The sequence below is a fragment of the Chiloscyllium plagiosum genome, chromosome 25 (assembly GCF_004010195.1).
Source record: "Chiloscyllium plagiosum isolate BGI_BamShark_2017 chromosome 25, ASM401019v2, whole genome shotgun sequence".
Taxonomy (NCBI): domain Eukaryota; kingdom Metazoa; phylum Chordata; class Chondrichthyes; order Orectolobiformes; family Hemiscylliidae; genus Chiloscyllium; species Chiloscyllium plagiosum.
Window position 1 is genome coordinate 44,810,586 of NC_057734.1, and position 18,354 is coordinate 44,828,939.

General features: G+C 39.1%; 1 protein-coding gene across 4 annotated transcripts in view; it reads right to left on the minus strand.

Annotated features, from left to right (window-relative positions):
* The window catches only part of cdc45 (CDC45 cell division cycle 45 homolog (S. cerevisiae)), a 46,768-nt gene that overhangs the window by 24,924 nt on the left and 3,490 nt on the right, over positions 1–18,354 (minus strand). For all 4 annotated transcript variants that reach the window (XM_043716058.1, XM_043716057.1, XM_043716056.1 and 1 more), the window contains exons 2-9: positions 17,650–17,709; positions 14,969–15,061; positions 11,159–11,296; positions 7,545–7,691; positions 6,792–6,850; positions 5,211–5,259; positions 1,487–1,548; positions 1,282–1,332 (exon numbers count right to left, since the gene is read on the minus strand). In XM_043716058.1, the coding sequence (XP_043571993.1) occupies positions 1,282–1,332; positions 1,487–1,548; positions 5,211–5,259; positions 6,792–6,850; positions 7,545–7,691; positions 11,159–11,296; positions 14,969–15,061; positions 17,650–17,709 (659 nt within the window). The remainder of the gene's footprint in view (positions 1–1,281; positions 1,333–1,486; positions 1,549–5,210; positions 5,260–6,791; positions 6,851–7,544; positions 7,692–11,158; positions 11,297–14,968; positions 15,062–17,649; positions 17,710–18,354) is intronic.

Here is an 18,354-nt window from a genome sequence, read left to right on the forward strand (position 1 = left end):
TGGATGTGATTCATATGGACTTCATTAAGGTGTTCGACATGGGAGACTGGATGGAATAAAGGGAGAACTAGCCATTTGGTTACAGAACTGGCTTGAACATAGAAGACAGAGGGTGGTGGTGGAGGAGGACTGTTTTTCAACTGGAAGGCTGTGACCAGGGGAGTGCCAAAAGGATCGGTGCTGACTCTACTACTTTTTATCATTTATATAAATTATTTGGATGTGAACATAGGAGATATAGTTAGTAAGTTTGCAGCTGACACCAAAATTGATGGTGTAGTGGACAGAGAAGGTTCCCTCAGGTTACAACAGGATCTTGATCAAATGGGCCAATGGGCTGAAGAGTTCAGATGGAGTTTAATTTAGATAAATGTGAGGTACTATATTACGGGAAGGAAATCTTAGCAGGACTTATACACTTAATGGTAAGGTCCGAGGGAGTGTTACTGAACAAATAGACCTTGAAGTGCAGGTTCATAGCTCCTTGAAAGTGGAGTCGTAGGTAGATAAGATAATGAAGGCGGCATTTGGTATGCTTTCCTTTATTGGTCAGAGCATTGGGTATAGAGTTGGGAGGTCATGATGTGGCTGTTCAGGACATTGGTTGGGCCACGTTTGGAATGTTGCGTGCAATTCTTATCTCCTTCCTATCAGAAGGATGTTGTGAAACTTGAAAGGGTTCAGAAAAGATTTACAAGGATGTTGCCTGAGTTTCAGGATTTGAGCTATAGGGAGAGGTTGTTTGGGACTGTTTTCCCTGGAGCGTCGGAGGCAGAGGAGTGACCTTATAGAGGTTTATAAAATCACAAAGGGCATGGATAGGGAAAATAGACAAGGTCTTTTTCCACAGAGGGTAATGTGTTTATGGAATGAGCTGCCAGAGAAGTGGTGGAGGCTGGTACAATTGCAATATTTAAAAGGCATCTGGATAGGTATAATAATAGTAAGGGTTTGGAGGGATATGGGCCAGGTGCTGACAAGTGGGACTAGGTTGGGATATCTGGTTAGCATGGACAAGTTGGACTGAAGAGTCTGTTTCCATGTTGTACATCTCCATGACTCTACAAAGGCCTGAGTAATGTAGGATAGCAATCTGGCTCAAATGTAGAGAAAGACTGTTTAAATGAATGAAATAGAAATTCACTGAAGTTGGAAATTCTTTTTTCAGCTTACAGTTACAACATGTTGAACTTGATAATTACTATATTTAATGTATGAGCACTCCCTATTGACAGTAAGCTGATAAAGTATGGTAGTATAGTAGTCATCAAGAACACTTACTGTGTGATTTTGTCATGAACCCACTGATCCGTCAAACCGACAATAGCCCACCTAGAAGTTAAGAAACATGCACATATTTATAAGCACAGAATTACAGTAGAAAGCAGCGCAAGTGGCTTCTTTTCTAATGCCTAGCACTGGAAATGTGGAAACTGAACAAAAATGGTGCTCTATTAAATAAATCTTATGTGGAGGAATGTCTCACCACAACATGTCATTTGAATCCTTAGACATGATCCAGGCCAACTCAAATATCACCATGGCAGACTGCAGGAAAGAGACAGAATTACTAGTTTATCAGTATTTGATATTCAGGGTCTGCAAAGAGCTCAGCATTGCATCATTTCAAATATAACATACACCAGAAAGCTATTTAACCCATGCTGTAATTTTCCAAATCATCTTAGATTAAGCAACTTAAGGTAGTCCACAATACTACAAGGAAATATAAAAGAATTGATGGTACTTCCAAACACATTTCAGAACAAGTGAAATTTCGTAGTCATACAGCATGTTACACAATAATATCACAAAAGTGCTTCACAGAAATAATTATGTTAAAATATATTGATGACTACACAAGCAAACATGGCAGCGATTCTGCACTCCACAAACAGCAATGAGAGATGAACAATTGCTGGAATTAGAGCAATGCTCGAAATCTCTTGCTCTTTCTCGAATAGATCACAGGGTTACTTTCATACAAATTATTGAGCACTTGGGTTGAATGTCTCTGCCAAAGAATGGCACTTCTAACAACACAGCACTCTCTGGAATATCACCTTGGTGCCCTTATACAGCCCACATTGTAACTCAGGTTTGTGGATTTGAACTCCATTTCGAATGCAGGACATTTCATTGCTATTTGAAGGTAGTGCTGCACTGTCAGGTAAGATATTAAATCAAGAGCTTATCTGTGTGGGGAAAGGAAATCATACTCAACTAATCTCCTGGAGTTTTTTTTGAGGACGTAACTTGTAAAATAGATAAGGAAGAACTGTTGATGTGGTGGATTTGGGTATCAAGAAAGCTTTTGACATGGTCCCAGAGAACAGGCCATAAAATTAAAGTAACCGGGATTGGGTATAATATGATGGCACAGATTGAGAATTGATTGACAGAATGAAAAGAGAGTGGGAATAAATGGGTCTTTTTCTGGGTGGCAGGCAGTGACTAGTGATTTAAAGCAGGGATCAGTGTTTCACAGTTATTTCACAATATATATAGATGACATAAACGAGGGGACCAAAAATGAAATATTTCCAAGTTTGCTGATGAAAATTAGGTGGGATTATGAGGAGGATGCAAGGAGGCTTCAGGGCGATCTAGACATATTGAGCGTGTGGGCAAACACATGCTCAAGTTTAGAAAGTAATCTGCTAGAAATCAGCTCCACAACAAAAATCAATCTCTCCTCTGTATGTATCGATCATCACAGTGTTTCCATTTATTGCGACCATTAGTGACCATTCAAGGTGGTTTTTAAAAGTTATACAGTCCTTATTTGGGCAAAAGGGCACCAATAGAATGATTCCCATTTCTTTTCTAGATGGTGCCCCAAACTTTCAAATTTCTTATAAAGATTACATCCCAAAACACTGTAACATTGCACTGGTCCACAGAAGATTTTATATTCATTGGTACGCAAATATATTTCAGCAGAAAACTCAGCATCAAGACGAATCCTAACAAAAAAGGTTCACTATGTCTGAATCACTGACCTCAAGTGGAAATTCTTGACTACAATGGTATCAGCTGTGGCTGAGTTAATAGCACTCACACCTTGGGAGTTAGAAGGTTGTGGGTTCAAGTCAATTCTAGAGACTTGAGAACACAAAGCTGGGTTGACACCCCTGAGCAACACTGAGTTACAGTGTTGAAGGTGCTGGCTTTTGGATGAGACGTTGAGACATTAAATCGAGGACCGTTTCCATGCTGTACATCTCTATGACCCATCTGCTTTAAACAAAAACAGAAATTGTTGGAGAAACTCAGCAGGCCTGGCAGTATCTCTGGAGAGAAAGCGGGATTAACATTTTGAGTCCGGTGACCCCCATCTGCATTCACAGGAGGACATAAAGGTCTTATAACCTTATTTTCAAGAGGGAGTTATCCCACATCCTGGCTAATAATTAACCCTCAAAGAAAAATAAATTATCTGGACATTATTGCATTGCAGCTTTTAGGAGCTTGCTGTGCATAAATTTAAAAAGAGTCCAATCACTGCCTTGGTGGCTTTTACATAATTTGATGTTAATGGGCTATGATTTAAAGAAAAGCATCAGCAAATGTTCGTATACATCATTTTCTAGATGTCTAAAGTAGCAAAACTGCAGTTTCACCATGGGCTAACCACAGAGAACTAAGAATTTACAAACTGTTGACCAAGGCTGACAGACCCAGGTGACAGGGTTTTTGGCTATTCAAAAACATTTTATTTAAGACTGATCTGACAGTAAATCATTTCCAAAGCAATGTGTTGAAAATTTCTTGCAAACAACAAAACACAAAAGTTAAAGAACTGTGGATATTAGAAAATGTGAAAGAGTTTGAACCAAGTCTTTTAGCTGATTCAGTAAAGAAATTCATAAGCTACCCAAATAATTTTTAAAGTTTGGGATACAATGCCTACTCCATGCATGTTCCAGGACAGACAATGGTGTTAGTGGAAATTTCAACTGATACAGTGCTAGTTCAAATTCCCTTTACCTTTCAATAGAGTGCATCTGCTTGCTCTCAGGTTATCTTGCTGATATTTGAAATTCAACAATTATGATTAAATACATTAAAATGCCACCATTGTAAAAAAAAAATTCTGATTAGAACTACTAACGCATAGGAGACAAAGTTGGGGCACACCATAAACTACAAGGAACAGATTTTATTAATGAATAGTACAATGAAACAAAGTTAATAATTGCTGCTGGTCTAGCAGCTAATACCCTTCTCAGAGAAGATGTGAAACTCGGAATCATAGAATTCCTACTCTGTGGAATCAGGCCATTTGGTTCATCGTGCCCACACTGCTCTTGCAATGAGCATCGCACCCAGACCCACCCTGCTACCCTATCCCTGTATTTCCCAGACTAACCCACTTAGCCTGCACATCCCCGGGCACTACTGGGCAGTTTAGTATGGCCAATCCACTGAACCACCACATCTTTGAAACTGGAGCACCCGGAGGAAACACACACAGACACAGGGAGAACATGCAAACTTCACAGAAGCAGTCTCCTGAAGGTGGAATCGAACTCAGGTCGCTGGCACTGAGGCAGCAGTGCTAACCACTGAGCACCGTGCCACCCTGTTGATAATCAATTCTGCAACTAAGAAACAGCAGTTCAGAGATGATTTACCAAGTCAATCAAGGTTAGAAAAATAATTAACTCTTGAAAAAGGTTTAGCTGGTAAGCATTTACTTCCTTCTGTGAGTGTTTACTCACTGAGCTATGCTTTAGGACAGCAATGAAGGGTAAAGCACAATATATTCCAGTACTTAGTTATCTGACAACTGGTCATAACCGGTTTCCAGGCAGTAGCTGGATGAAGTGTACCAGCACTGAGGATGAAAGATAAAGGAAGTCTGAGATTAAAATGTTTATCACCTTCTTTGACTGACTTTGGAAAAGTGACATACCGCTAAGCCTCAGTTGCCTTTCTTTGAAAAGGACTAATTTCACTAAATATTGCCAAAATATAACATGAATCTGTGATCTTAAGTTAAGTAAGCAATCTTACCTCCAACTTCAGATCTTATTAATTCAAATTGTTGTTGAATCAGTGAGACAAAAAAGCACCCTTTTGAATTCTACCCAATATATCAGCTTCAGATGGAAAAGGTTAGATTGTGACATGCATGTATGAAAGAAGATTCCTGTTTCATAGCAATAAACATTAAAATATTTTCCAGACTAGCTATAGATACATACTGAAGTTCCATGGTATTCATATTGTTCATATTCAAACAAAATCTCCCTCCTGAAAAAGAACAAGCAAATAGGTCATTGGTAATCTGTACAACTCTATTCCCCACTTAAAATCTCTCTCTCTCTTTCCCTCTCTCACACATGTGCTTTCATTTTTGCCACTCCAAATCTGTATGCTCACCCCACCATTACAACTTACTATCATAACCACAGCCCCATTTTTGACCAGACTGGACTTCAATATGACAAGTTGAAAGCTTAAATAAAGTACTTAGTCATTTGAAATTCCAAAGAGAAGCGTTAAATCAAGACAGTTTCTGCTTGAATTAACCTACAAATGATCCTTATGTTGACCAACATAATTGAACAAATGTGTGAGATTTCTGAGTATATGTCCAGTGCGGTGAAGAAGGCATATGGCGTACTGGCTTTTATTGGTAGAGGAATTGAGTTCCGGAGTCCTGAGGTCATGTTGCAGTTGTATAAGACTCTGGTGCGGCCGCATCTGGAGCATTGTGTGCAGTTTTGGTCGCCATACCATAGGAAGGATGTGGAGGCACTGGAACAGGTGCAGAGGAGGTTTACCAGGATGTTGCCTGATATGGTCATGGAATGCCCTGCCAGTAGCAGTGGTGGACTCTCCCTCATTATGGGCATTTAAGCGGGCATTGGATAGGCATATGGAGGATAGTGGGCTAGTGTAGGTTAGGTGGGCTTGGATTGGCGCAACATCGAGGGCCAAAGGGCGTGTACTGTGCTGTATTCTTCTATGTTCTATATGGGTTAGAAAGCTCAGCCATACATCTAAAGGAATGCTGTATGTCCTATATCGCCACCACCTCAAATCCACTGTTCCATAAATGTTGTGTATTCTACACATGAAAGGAAGTATTTATTAACCACTTAAGCTCATCATTTCTCTGAAGTCCTTTATTACCATTACAATTGCAAATTCTCCTGAATGTCTCTAACACCACACCACTTGGCTAATGTTGGGAGTGGTTTAGTATCAAGAAAGCCCTTTGAAGGATTCCTTTTCCTTTTTAATAAATAAAGGATTTGTTTGTTAGCAGAGACCAAGTCACCTGTCTACTGAGTCAGGCAATGTAAGGGAACTACAAAGTAGTGGTGAGAAGTCCTTAGTACAGCTGAGAACTCCTTAAAACAGCTGAACCAATAGATAATTACCAAAGATACAACAATGAGAATTAGAGAATCATTTCAAAAGTTGATTTCAGAAGGTACTGTATCTCTGTTACACTGGACAATAAGATTTGTGTAATACTAGCTTTCAACATGGAGTGGGTGATGCAGATCCAAACTTGGAAAGGAAAGCCTAGTGAGGAGAAAGGCAGTTGAGAAATTCATCAATTTAATTCCTCAAAACGTAATGTCTCGATTCCCAAGAACCCTATCAGTATTTACTGTGACTTCACATCAACTCAATTATCTCCATCTTTGCCATGTTTTGGGGACAGCAAAGAATAAGCTGTTTCATGCTTAACTTCTTGACTTCGATATGCACAGAACAAACTATCGAACATTTCCAAAGAGATACATGAAACCAAATATAATAACCAATACCTGCGCTCTTCCCATTCCCGGCGCTGACGTCTTCGATCTATTCTCCTCTCCAGGGCTGCCTAGAAGACAGTATAATCTTCTGAAATGCAACACACTCACCAGCACAAATTAATCGGGAGACATCTTGAAAGGCTCAACTCCTTTTGATTTAGAGGGATTTCATAAATATATAGAATCTAATTGCTTATAGAAGTGGAATAAACCAAATGTTCTCCAACTTCAGTGTGCAGGACATGATCAAACTGTGCAGAAGAGTTTTCTCATTTATATCATCATACATGAATGCTTATGAACCCAAATTTCTATTTCAGTTAGTAATTTTTCTATGTGCTTTTCTCATTGAGTCTTGGTGAGTTTAAATTTGTTAAAAGGAAATTGGGAGTATTCTAAAACTGACTCAAACGATTACTCTTTGTGCAATACCAGAATTAAAATGCTCTTGCACTGTTTAGGAAATAACATAACTAATCTGATTGATCCTGATCTTTAATATGTCCTGTGCCTATGAGTCAACACTGACAATTTATGCGCATGTTGATGTGTCCCAACTGGGAGTAGTAAACCGTGCTAATAAGCACTAACAAAAAGGCATAGCAATGTGTGATCCCTCAGATTTTGTTTTGACACCTACCCCTCAGAACAACTCCAATTTCAGTCTGTTTGTAAACATTTCATTTGCCCTAGCAATTAAAGTCAGTACAACATATTCTCACAACTTCTGCAGTAAACACACCATTGTCATCATCCACTCACCTCATCAAATCGCCTGCGCTTTTCAGAAGGTTCTGACCCTTCACTTTCATTTCCTGAATCCTCTGAATTCTTATCTTCTTCATCCCTGAAGAGGTCATCATAGGCAGGAATACCAAGATCATCATCCTGTTTTATTAGCAGTTTAACCTAAAGGACATATGACACAATAACCATGCTAACTGCTGTACAATTCATAAGTCAGGCAATATTGAATTCCATCCCAAAACTATAGGTGCACAGGCCATGTTCTGAAAGCAAACGGTGTCCAGTTTGTTATCTTGAATTTTTCCTAATTTGGAAGACTCAACAGGAGGATATCCTGGTGTCAAAAATTATTTTGCTTGTTTTCATTTGTCCCATATTGGTCACTATCCCATTCCACTATTATCAATGGGATTATAAAGTAAGCCTTGCCTGTAAAATGAGTGCCACTGCCCAAGACAACAAGCTGTCAGTAGAATATTAGGATAAACCTAAGTCTGTACTAATAATGCTGTAGGAATGAATAGGTGGGGGACTGGAATCTGTGAAAGCTATTAATATTGAGTTTCCTTTGGCTGTGTGCAAAACTCTGAGGAAGAAGCCAAGCTATTTTTGAACAGTGTTCTTTTTTTCCAGTTATATGTATGGCAGCCAGTAATTTCAAATGTAAATCAAGTTATTCAAAAGCCAGGAAGTCTCAGCAACCGTTTCAAAAATATTTATGAATTTGTAGCTATTGCAAATTTGTTCAATGTCCCCAAGGGAATAGGGTACGTCATCATCAAGAAGAAAAGAAATATATTGTATATAAAATGATTCTATAAAGGGTGAGAGAGTCATATGCAGAAAGTAACAGAGATGTAGAGCAGCAGGAAGGTGTGACAGTGAGCAGTGATGGAAGAAGTTGAGGGCAATACAGTGAGGGGAGACAAGGTGGCCAGAAGGTCAACATGCATGGCTGGGGGCGCAAGTGAAGGAGAATTGCGATTGTTCTTGAAAAGGAGAGAACTCATGCAGATATTTCAGCTGCTAAAAGCAATTAACAGAAAAGTTGTTCTGTCTGTTATCCTGGATGCCTTACTGAATACTGACACTGTACCCGAGCTGCAAATTTTAAAGGTAAAGGTAATATTCAACAATGAAAATGATGCCATGATATATTCAGTTAGATGGTCATTATACGACAGTAAAGTGCTTACATTCCAAAACTAGGCTCCTAGCTAGAACCTATTGAACACAATCAAAAACAAGTGAGTGTACAAGATTTCCCGAGCAACAACCAGCAAACATGTGTTTAGTGTTTGGCATGTCTAGATTTCAGATTTAGAGCAGTTGTTTCAGTTATTCTGAATAATGTAGCAAACGCAGAGCAGTTTACATTATCAAAGACAAAATTTTACAAACCACATTTAGACGACGATCATTTTTAAGTAATAATGCTGGCCACAGTATTGCATTTACAATGTCACTGACAGGTATTAGTGCAGACATTGACCCAATTCATAAGGAGTTGGTTTCGACTGATGCTGGAAATACCCTTGATAAGTGAATGCAGATGGATGTACTACATTTTTGGCCACATTCCCTTTGCGGAGTGCATAATTCCAATTTATACTTCTTTCCTGGTTTCTCTGAACACATCAAACTATATAAATTCCTACAGCTGCGTAGGAAAGAACATAGTAATTTTGTAATACACAATTCGAGTACGGCTTAAAAAAAAAGATATTTTAAATCAAGGCTTTTCACCTGGCACTCATCAGGACAATTTACAAGAATAGCAGTGCAAGGGGGAAAAAAAACAACATTTATACCACGAGTGCGGAGATTTACTGGCCACTGATTAGTAAAGCATTGTCATGAAGAATGTGAGGAGAAGGTGAGGTCTGCAGATGCTGGAGATCAGAGATGGAAATGTGTTGCTGGAAAAGCGCAGCAGGTCAGGCAGCATCTAGGGAACAGGAGAATCGACGTTTCGGGCATTAGCCCTTCTTCAGGAATGAGGAAAGTTGGTCCAGCCGGCTAAGATAAAAGATAGGGAGGAGGGACTTGGGGGAGGGGCGTCGGAAATGTGATAGTGGAAAGAGGTCAAGGTGAGGGTGATAGGTCAGACTGGGGTGGGGGCGGAGAGGTCAGGAAGAAGATTGCAGGTTAGGAAGGCGGTGCTGAATTTGATGGATTTGACTGAGACAGGCTGGGGGGAGGGGAAATGAGGAAACTGGTGAAATCCGAGTTCATCCCTTGTGGTTGGAGGGTTCCTAGCCGGAAGATGAGGCGTTCTTCCTCCAACCGTCGTTTCGCTGTGGTCTGACGATGGAGGAGTCCAAAGACCTGCATATCCTTGGTGGAGTGGGAGGGGGAATTGAAATGTTGAGCTACAGGGTAGTTGGGTTGGTTGGTCCGGGTGTCCCATGAAGAATGTACCTATTAATGATCGATAGTTAACTGTCAGACTTGGTAAAATTTTAAATCAAACAGATTGATTCTGACTGGTCAGGGCAATGCCCTGTGCAACAAACCAGCGAATTTCTTCTCTCAGACAATTGAGGGTCATTGGAACTCTTTACCCAGAAAGCTGTGGTTCAACCCTTGCGTGCATTTAAGGCTGAGAAAGATAGATTCTTGATCATAGGAGAATCAAGAATTATGGGGAAAATGCAGGAAAGTGGACTTGAGAAAAGTCGCATCAGCCACAATCCTATTGAATGGTGAAGCAGGCTCAAGAGGTCAATTGCCCATTCCTCTTCCTATTTCTTATGGTCTTCTTACCTTAGCTTCCAGGGTAAACTGAGACAGATGGGACACTGGGTTGTTTCCTTTTAAATTTGCATTTGTGGGTCTTGCTTTGATGAGTGCAAGGTAAAGGTTTGGAGGGATATGGGCCAGGAGTAGGCAGATGGGACAAGTTTAGCTTGGGATAATGTTTGGCATAGACCATTTGGACTGAAGGATCTGTTTCCGTGCTGCCTGACTATGAAAAGCTTTGACAAAACGTGTCTTTTTCAACAATACAAGAATTGAAAATTGTAGTGGATTGGTCAGTGCATAAGACATCAATTAAATTGATATGTTCATCCAAGGTTTCAAGGGATTTAAGGTATGGGGCAGATGGTTTAGACGAGATGGGAGGAATAACATTTTCACCCAAAGGATGGTAGAAATCTGGAACATATTGCCTTTACAGGTTATACAGGCAGAAATTCAATAACATTTAAGAAATATTTAGATGTGCACTTGCAATGCTAAGGCATACGAGGATATGGGCCAAGTGCTGAAAGACAGGATTAGAATAGTTAGGTGGCTGTTTTGGACTGGTGCAGACACGCTGGGCTCAAGGGCCTTTTCTGTGCTGCAGATCTCCATGACTATTATTGGGGTCAAAAGACATTTCTATGGGTCAACAGAGAAAGGGTTCACATTGTATCTGAGCCAAACTATTCCTCACTTGCAATTTCTTGCGTAGAAGGTGGAAACAAAATAACATTCTTAACTTTGATAAAAACCCAAACGACTAATAGAAAACACTAAACAGAGGTAGGGCTGAGAATAAAATTCAATTCTAAGTCCAATGACTTACACATAGAAATCAGTTTATGGCATGCTTAGGGTTAGAATTTAATTGACAGACATACCTGTGTATCATTATAGACATTAACAATATCAATAGGTCTATGGGTATCACAGACATAGAAGACAGTATCCTCATCAGGTTGCAGCGTCTCCAGTAAATCCAGATTAGCACCACAATTAATTAACACCAGGTACTTGAACTGCAAACAGGAAAATTACAGATTCAATGGGCTGTATCCTGAGGTAAAGATAGATTTGGTGCCAGAAGCACAGCACAACAACATTTGCACACAACGAAATCCAGAAGTAAACTACTTTTTTTGAGGAACTTCTTATTCCATATTCTTACTTACCCATAACACAAAACATACTCCACTTTGGATGTAGGTTTGCTCGCTGAGCTGTAAGGTTCATTTTCAGATGTTTCGTCACCATACTAGGGAACAGCTTCAATGAGCCTCTGAACAAAGCTCGTCCGGAGGCTCACTGAAGATATTACCTAGCATGGCGATGAAACATCTGAAAACGAACCACCCAGCTCAGCACGCAAACCTACATCTAGAAGCTCAACCTGAGCCACAAATCTTCTCAAATGCTCAACTTTGTTAAAATCACAACAAACAACCAAAAGCAAATGCACACAGTAGGAGAGGAAGCAAAGTGCTATTCCAAGTCCAATGACTTATACATAGAAATCAGTTTATACATTTTTTTAGCTTGAAACAATCCAAACAAAACTAACAGCATTTCCAGCTCTATAGGAACCTGCAATTCCTTAAGGAATGTAGATTCTCTCCCTAAAACTCTTCTCCTCACTATCCACTCTTAAATACATTCCCAAAAATGTTTCTCTTCCAACAAGCCATTGTCCTAGTGTTTTGTTTTTAGTTTGGGGTCAGTCTTTGTCCAATTACATTCCTGTTACGTTAGAAGTCAGATGACACCAGATTACAGTCCAACAGGGGTTTATTTAAAATCAGAAGCTTTTAGAGTGCTGCGCCTGACTAATTTGTTCACCCCAGTCCAACACCGGCATCTCCACATCAATCCTGTTAAGTGCCTTGGAAAGGTTTATCGAAGTCAAAGGTATTAAATAAATACAAGCTATTATTTACTTTGTTACATACACCAATTATCAAAATCGATTCTGCATTCCCCTGTACAAAGAAACCATTCAGAACACAGACATATACAGGTGCACATGCATACAAGAAGAAAAAAGGAAAGTTGACAATTATGAATTTTAAAAAAAATCTAAAAGGTGTGGATATCAAGTCACGTGATTTTTAAAGTGTAGAAAGTTAGCATTCAGTGAAGGTTCTTTTCTCTAACAGCTCATATTCAAAGGAGCTCAGTTTGCTAAGATAGGAATTGCAGAACAACGGAAGAGAATAGTCAGGAGAATAATCTAAGTTCTGTTCTTTAATCTTAACTTTCACCTCTTTCTTGTTGACTGCAGTTCACAGAATAGTATCCTCCTGTTCTGCTTGCATGATCTGTAATCATGATATGTCCTGCACCATTCTCACACATCCACTTTGTCAAGTCTACCCCTCTTTCTGACCTCTACCCTCAATTTTGACCTCTGGGAGGGATCTCTGTAGTTTCTCAGCTCTTATCAAATGGTTGAAATGCTGACTTTTCCTTTGAGCACCTTTTAATTTGTCTTATGGTTTATACATGAAATTTTAAGCATACTTCTTCATAGCCACATTTCATAACCTTCTGTTTTCTCCCACAGACTTTTATTTATTATTCAGGTTTCTAAGGCTCACAGCAAAGAGAAAAGAATGTTGTACTTTAAGAGTTCTTATTCCTTTTTGAGGTTGTGTTTCCTTACATCTTTCATTTCCATGATGTCACTTTGACTATCTCTATCCTTCTGACACCAACATCACACCTCCGATTTTTTATTATTATTTATCCTATGTAGAGAAAGCTGACTACTTGATCCAGTGTATCAACTTGTATTTTTCGTTTAGTTTCTTCTAATATGTTCCTTTAGACTACAATCATTTTTGTCCATTTGGCGTTCATACTCAAAATTTTTATTCTTAGCTTCTAGATTTTGTTTGACCTATGAAAATGTTTAAAGGTCTTTTATGATTCTGCAAGAATTGCTGTATCATCAGCATACTGCATATTCTTGCTTCTTATCTTACCTGTGAAGGCACACCTAACTCACTGAATATTTATTCTGTGTACAGACTGATTAATTTAGGCGGGAATACACTGATTTATCATATTCCTCTCTTCACTCAAAAAATCCCTGTTTGTCCACCTTCTAGCCTGGAGCTCATTGTTTGGTCCAATGTAGATAATGGGTAAATCTCACATCTCTGCTGACAAAGTCACATTTTAACAGCACATCTATTAGCTTTTGGTGATAAAAAACAAATTGAAGATTGGTTCATAGCTTACAAAGTATGTATTAACATATGTTTACAGATAATAGAAAGGGGAGAGAAAGGAAGCAAACATTGAGCATAGTGAAATTGAAAAGAAAACTAAGAATGCATGTGAGGAGTTTTAAAATAAATGCTTTGAAATGATAAATACAGGAAAATTTCCAGGCATTGGTAAAGTAACACTGGGCTTTCTAAAAGCCCCTAAAGAAATAGGAAATAGAAGCAGTAACAGAAATTGGAGATCAAAGGTACATACCAAGTGATAAGATTTCCAAGCAATGGAATGTAGTTATTTTAGAACTATAGGTTTGAGACATCTCATTAAAGTGATCTTGAAAATCATAATATAAAGAAATAATAACATATTTGAAGCTCAAATAAAAGCTAAAACAATTTCAGTTTAGACCATGATTAGGAGTAGAAGTGTTCTACAAATGCTTATTGCCCTTAAGGTAGTGATTAGTCTTGAGTTACTAATATATACAGCCACAGTGGTATTGGGGAGAGCACCAGAATATTGAATCAGCAACAGTGCAGAAGTGGAAATATAATTCCATGATGTCTTGTGACTTGGAGGGGTCCTTGAACGTAATGATATTTCAATGTGCTCACTGTTATTCTTCGTTTAAGTGGCAGAGGTCACTGTGCTGGCCAGTAGCTATTCTGCATTTTTTTGGATCGTACACACTTGTCACTATTTGTTGGTGATGGAGGAATTGATTGTTTAAAGTAGTGTGTGGAAGGTCGATCAACAGGGTGTTTTGTTTTGAGTACTGAGCTTCCCAAACACTGACATTGTCATCCAGTAAGTTGATAGCATTCCATTAAACTACTGACTTGTGATCATTTAAGCATTGGTGGACAGGCCTTGCAGAAATAGAAGCTAGGCGACTCACTACAGCATTCCCAGCAACTGAAATGCTCTTGTAACCAGTGTTTATGTGTCTGATCAGATTCAGGTTCTGGTCAACAAAAACCGCCCGAATGGTGATGATTGGGAATTTAACAATGTGATTTTGTGGCAGATCAAAGGGACACAGTCAGATTTTCTCTTATTGAAGATGGTCAGTAGTTGACATTTTTATGGTACAGATCTGATTTGCCTCTTATTAGCCTTCAATGAAAAACCCAATGTAAGACAAATAATGTCCTGTAGCACTTCATATTTATTCCCTGCTAACTTAGAACATAAACTTTTAATACACCCCAGTGTATGTAGGACTATAAAGTCTTTCACATTAAAAAAAATGACAATATTCTTGAGAAATTATTCCAATAAAACTATCTTCACACTATAAGAGAACTACAACATTAAGATACCTTCATTTTCTATCACATTATATTGCCTAAGGGGCTTCTAAAAGGTAGTTATTAACTGTTCCTTCCAAGAGAAATAATCCCAAATATTTCTGAATTAAAAATGTACATAGTCTTTCTTATCATACTTCCATAAAATTTACATACCTGTTCTTTGTGCTCAAGGAATGCAGTCTCCAAGTCCTGCCATCCAGCCACTGGAACCAATGTGTACTGAACATGGTCACACTGGAAAAGGGCCTGGACAGAATTATACAAATATGCAGTCTGATTACATTATTCCAACATCCATTCTTTCTTCACCATGAGGTCATGGTCATAGACACTAATTTAAGTTTGAGTACCCTCTGCAGCTTTCCCCAATTTACCTGTGGCACAGTAGTAGAGTTCCTACCTCTGGATATGAGGCCAGGTTCAAGCCCTCCCAGAGACTTGTAATTGCATCTCTGAACAGGTTGATTAGAAAATAAAGCAAACTTTTGTTTTAGCCAGCACCCTATGAGCTGGCGCTCTTGATAAAGCGACAAAACTACCGAAGTTTACTGTATTATTCTGTCCAATTAGTATAGTTTATTTTTATTTTATTTACCTCAATGGAAATATGCTTGTTCAATCTAACGGTAATACAAAATGTCAATAATTAATTCAATTTTGAGTCAAACTCTCCGCAAATATTGCGAAGTCCGAATAGTCAGTTGAGGATGTGAGTGAGAAGGCTCTCGGCCAATAAGTTTTATTCAAGGCAAAGTTACATTATTATTTAAGTGATTTACGCTATAAGAAAAGTATAACAAGTGTATACCATCTGCTTTACCTTTCTATCATTTAACCAATGTAATAACATACTATGTGGACCTTTTGATTATTCGGAATATTTGATCAATCAGCACATTCCTGGTCCCATTGATGTTGGATAATAAAATGTTTATTGTATCTATAAAAGGGAGAATAAGTGGGATTGGTGCATGGAAGGAGCTGTAGGGCATTTTACAGAACAGTTTTAAACAGCTGAATGACCTCTTCCTCATCCTACTTTCTATGTTTTGTTGCCTAATTTTCTTTCTTTTAGGCTTGTAGATCAGTTGATATTCTATGATTTTGGATGGGAACAGACAAAATTCATCATGTTCCCCACCTCACCATACTGTACAGAGTCAAAGGGATTCCATGCAAAACAAATTACATCTGTATGAAACAGATCAATCATCAAGTCTGAAGGCACCAAGGCAGGTCAACCCAATAGCCACAAGTTCTTGCCAGGAGAAAGAATACAGAAAATACTACTCTAAATAATCCTGTTATATGCACATTATGATCACACTGAATTTCTCACAATGATGGGAAGTGACAAAGCTATTCCCTTTACAATTATAACCATACAAAAGCAAATAAATAAAACTGCTTCAATCTCTTGTCCCTATGAAAACCTATAATGTATCACAGCCCTAATAAGCATCCAGCACATCATGTCAAGTTTTGTGATCACTTTATATGATACAATGTCACTTGTGAATTCTCTGGAATTCATAGGGAGCTTTCAAAGTTAGGCCAATTACCATGCGTATTACCAATTCAGTTGTTATTTCAAATGCACAATAAAGTTTTGTCCTCAGATTCAACAGAATATATAGGCCTTCTGTGCTCAATTGCATGACATTTCAACAGTTCAAACCCTTTGGTGAAGAGAACAGGGAAGAATTGTTCTCAGATAACCTTTCTCCAATTTTATGTCCCAATTTAGGAGTTCTGCTGAACGAGACAAAGACAGTGAAAAAATATGACATTGCAGTTATTGTAATGAGGTCAACCAGCTAGACATCAAAGAATTTCCGTTCCTTAATTGAGGCTGTTCCTCTGGTGCAATCAAGGAGCCCTGGCTGACAGATAAAAATAAGAGTGTCAGACATTCCAGAAATTCTGGATGCTGACTCTGATCATGTTTAAATAATGGGATACTGACATTATTTCAGACATAACTACTTCCAATTTTCCCTCAGAAGAACAAAAAAAGAGTATAGCAACAAATGCTTTGGTTTGGTACCCCATCAAATGGTCCATCGAATACCTTTGGCTTGAGATTACTATACTCAACGGAATGAGGATATGCCACAACCCAAAGGACTAGCCACACTACCATGCATCAAAAACATTTCTGAACTAATAGCCAGACTACTGCGACCACTAGGACTCATAACAGCACACAACCAACAGCCACTCTCAGACAACAACTCACCAGGACGAAGGACCCGATACCCAGCATGAGCAAAACCAATGTAGTGTACAAAATCCCATGCAAGGACTGCACAAAACATTACATAGGACAAACAGGAAGACAGCTAACAGTCCACATCCATGAACACCAACTAGCCATGAAACGACATGGCCAGCTATCCTTCGTAGCCACACACTCAGATGACAAGCAACATGAGTTCGACTGGGACAACACTACTATTATAGGACAAGCAAACAGAGATCAGTTAGGGAATTCCTAGAGGCATGGCACTCATCCACAGATTCAATCAATAAGCACATCGACCTGGACACAATATACCGGCCATTGCAGCGGACAGCTGGAACTGACAACTGGAAGCGGCAGATTCAAACCACTACAAATGCCGAAAGAAAGATCACAGAAGCGCTTCACAGGAGGCTCCCAAGCACTGAGGATGTCACCTAGACAGGGGACGAAATGTCTGCAACACAAATTCCCAGCTCGGCGAACAGAACCACAATAATGAGCACGCGAGCTACAAATCTTCGCCCAAACTTTGAATTACTATATAAATTCAACATGGAGATTAGTGAATATGATAGTCAACACTACCCACCTGAAGAATTTTGCAGGCACACAGGGCATCAACATCTGAGGCAACAAGTAATAATACCCTCTGGAAAACAAAACAGAAGCTTAAAGTAAGCCTTTTCACAGGCTGTGGGAATGCCATTTCAACATGATTCAGAATGAATACCAAGAATTTGCACTTTGTAAACTCACCTTTTTGCATCCATATGTCTAACATCATTGCATTGCAGAATAAAGATGAAGGGAGCAAATGTGAACTTGTTTCTGGCTTTAAAAAGGTCTAATTTATAGAATCCCTACAGTGTGGAAACAGGCCCTTCAGCCCAACAAGTCGACACCAACCCTCCAAAGAGTACCCCACCCAATCCCACACATTACTCTACGTTGGCCCCTAATGCACCTAACCTCCACACCCTTGAACACGATGAACAATTTAGCATGGCCAATTCATCTGACCTGCACATCTTTGGATTGTGGGAGGAAACCGGAGGCACCCAGAGGAAACCTATGCAGACACGGGGAGAATGTGCAAATTCCACACTCAGTCTCTCGAAGTTAGAATCAAACTCGGATCGACAGTGCTGTGTGGCAGCAGTGCTAACCACTGAGACACCATGCCGCCATTGTTGGATGTCAACAGTTTCTAAAGGAGATTTAAGCCTCTGTTACCTAAAAATAACAGCATCAACTTTTGGGCAGCCATCAGCCTTTCTTATCATTGAATCGAACT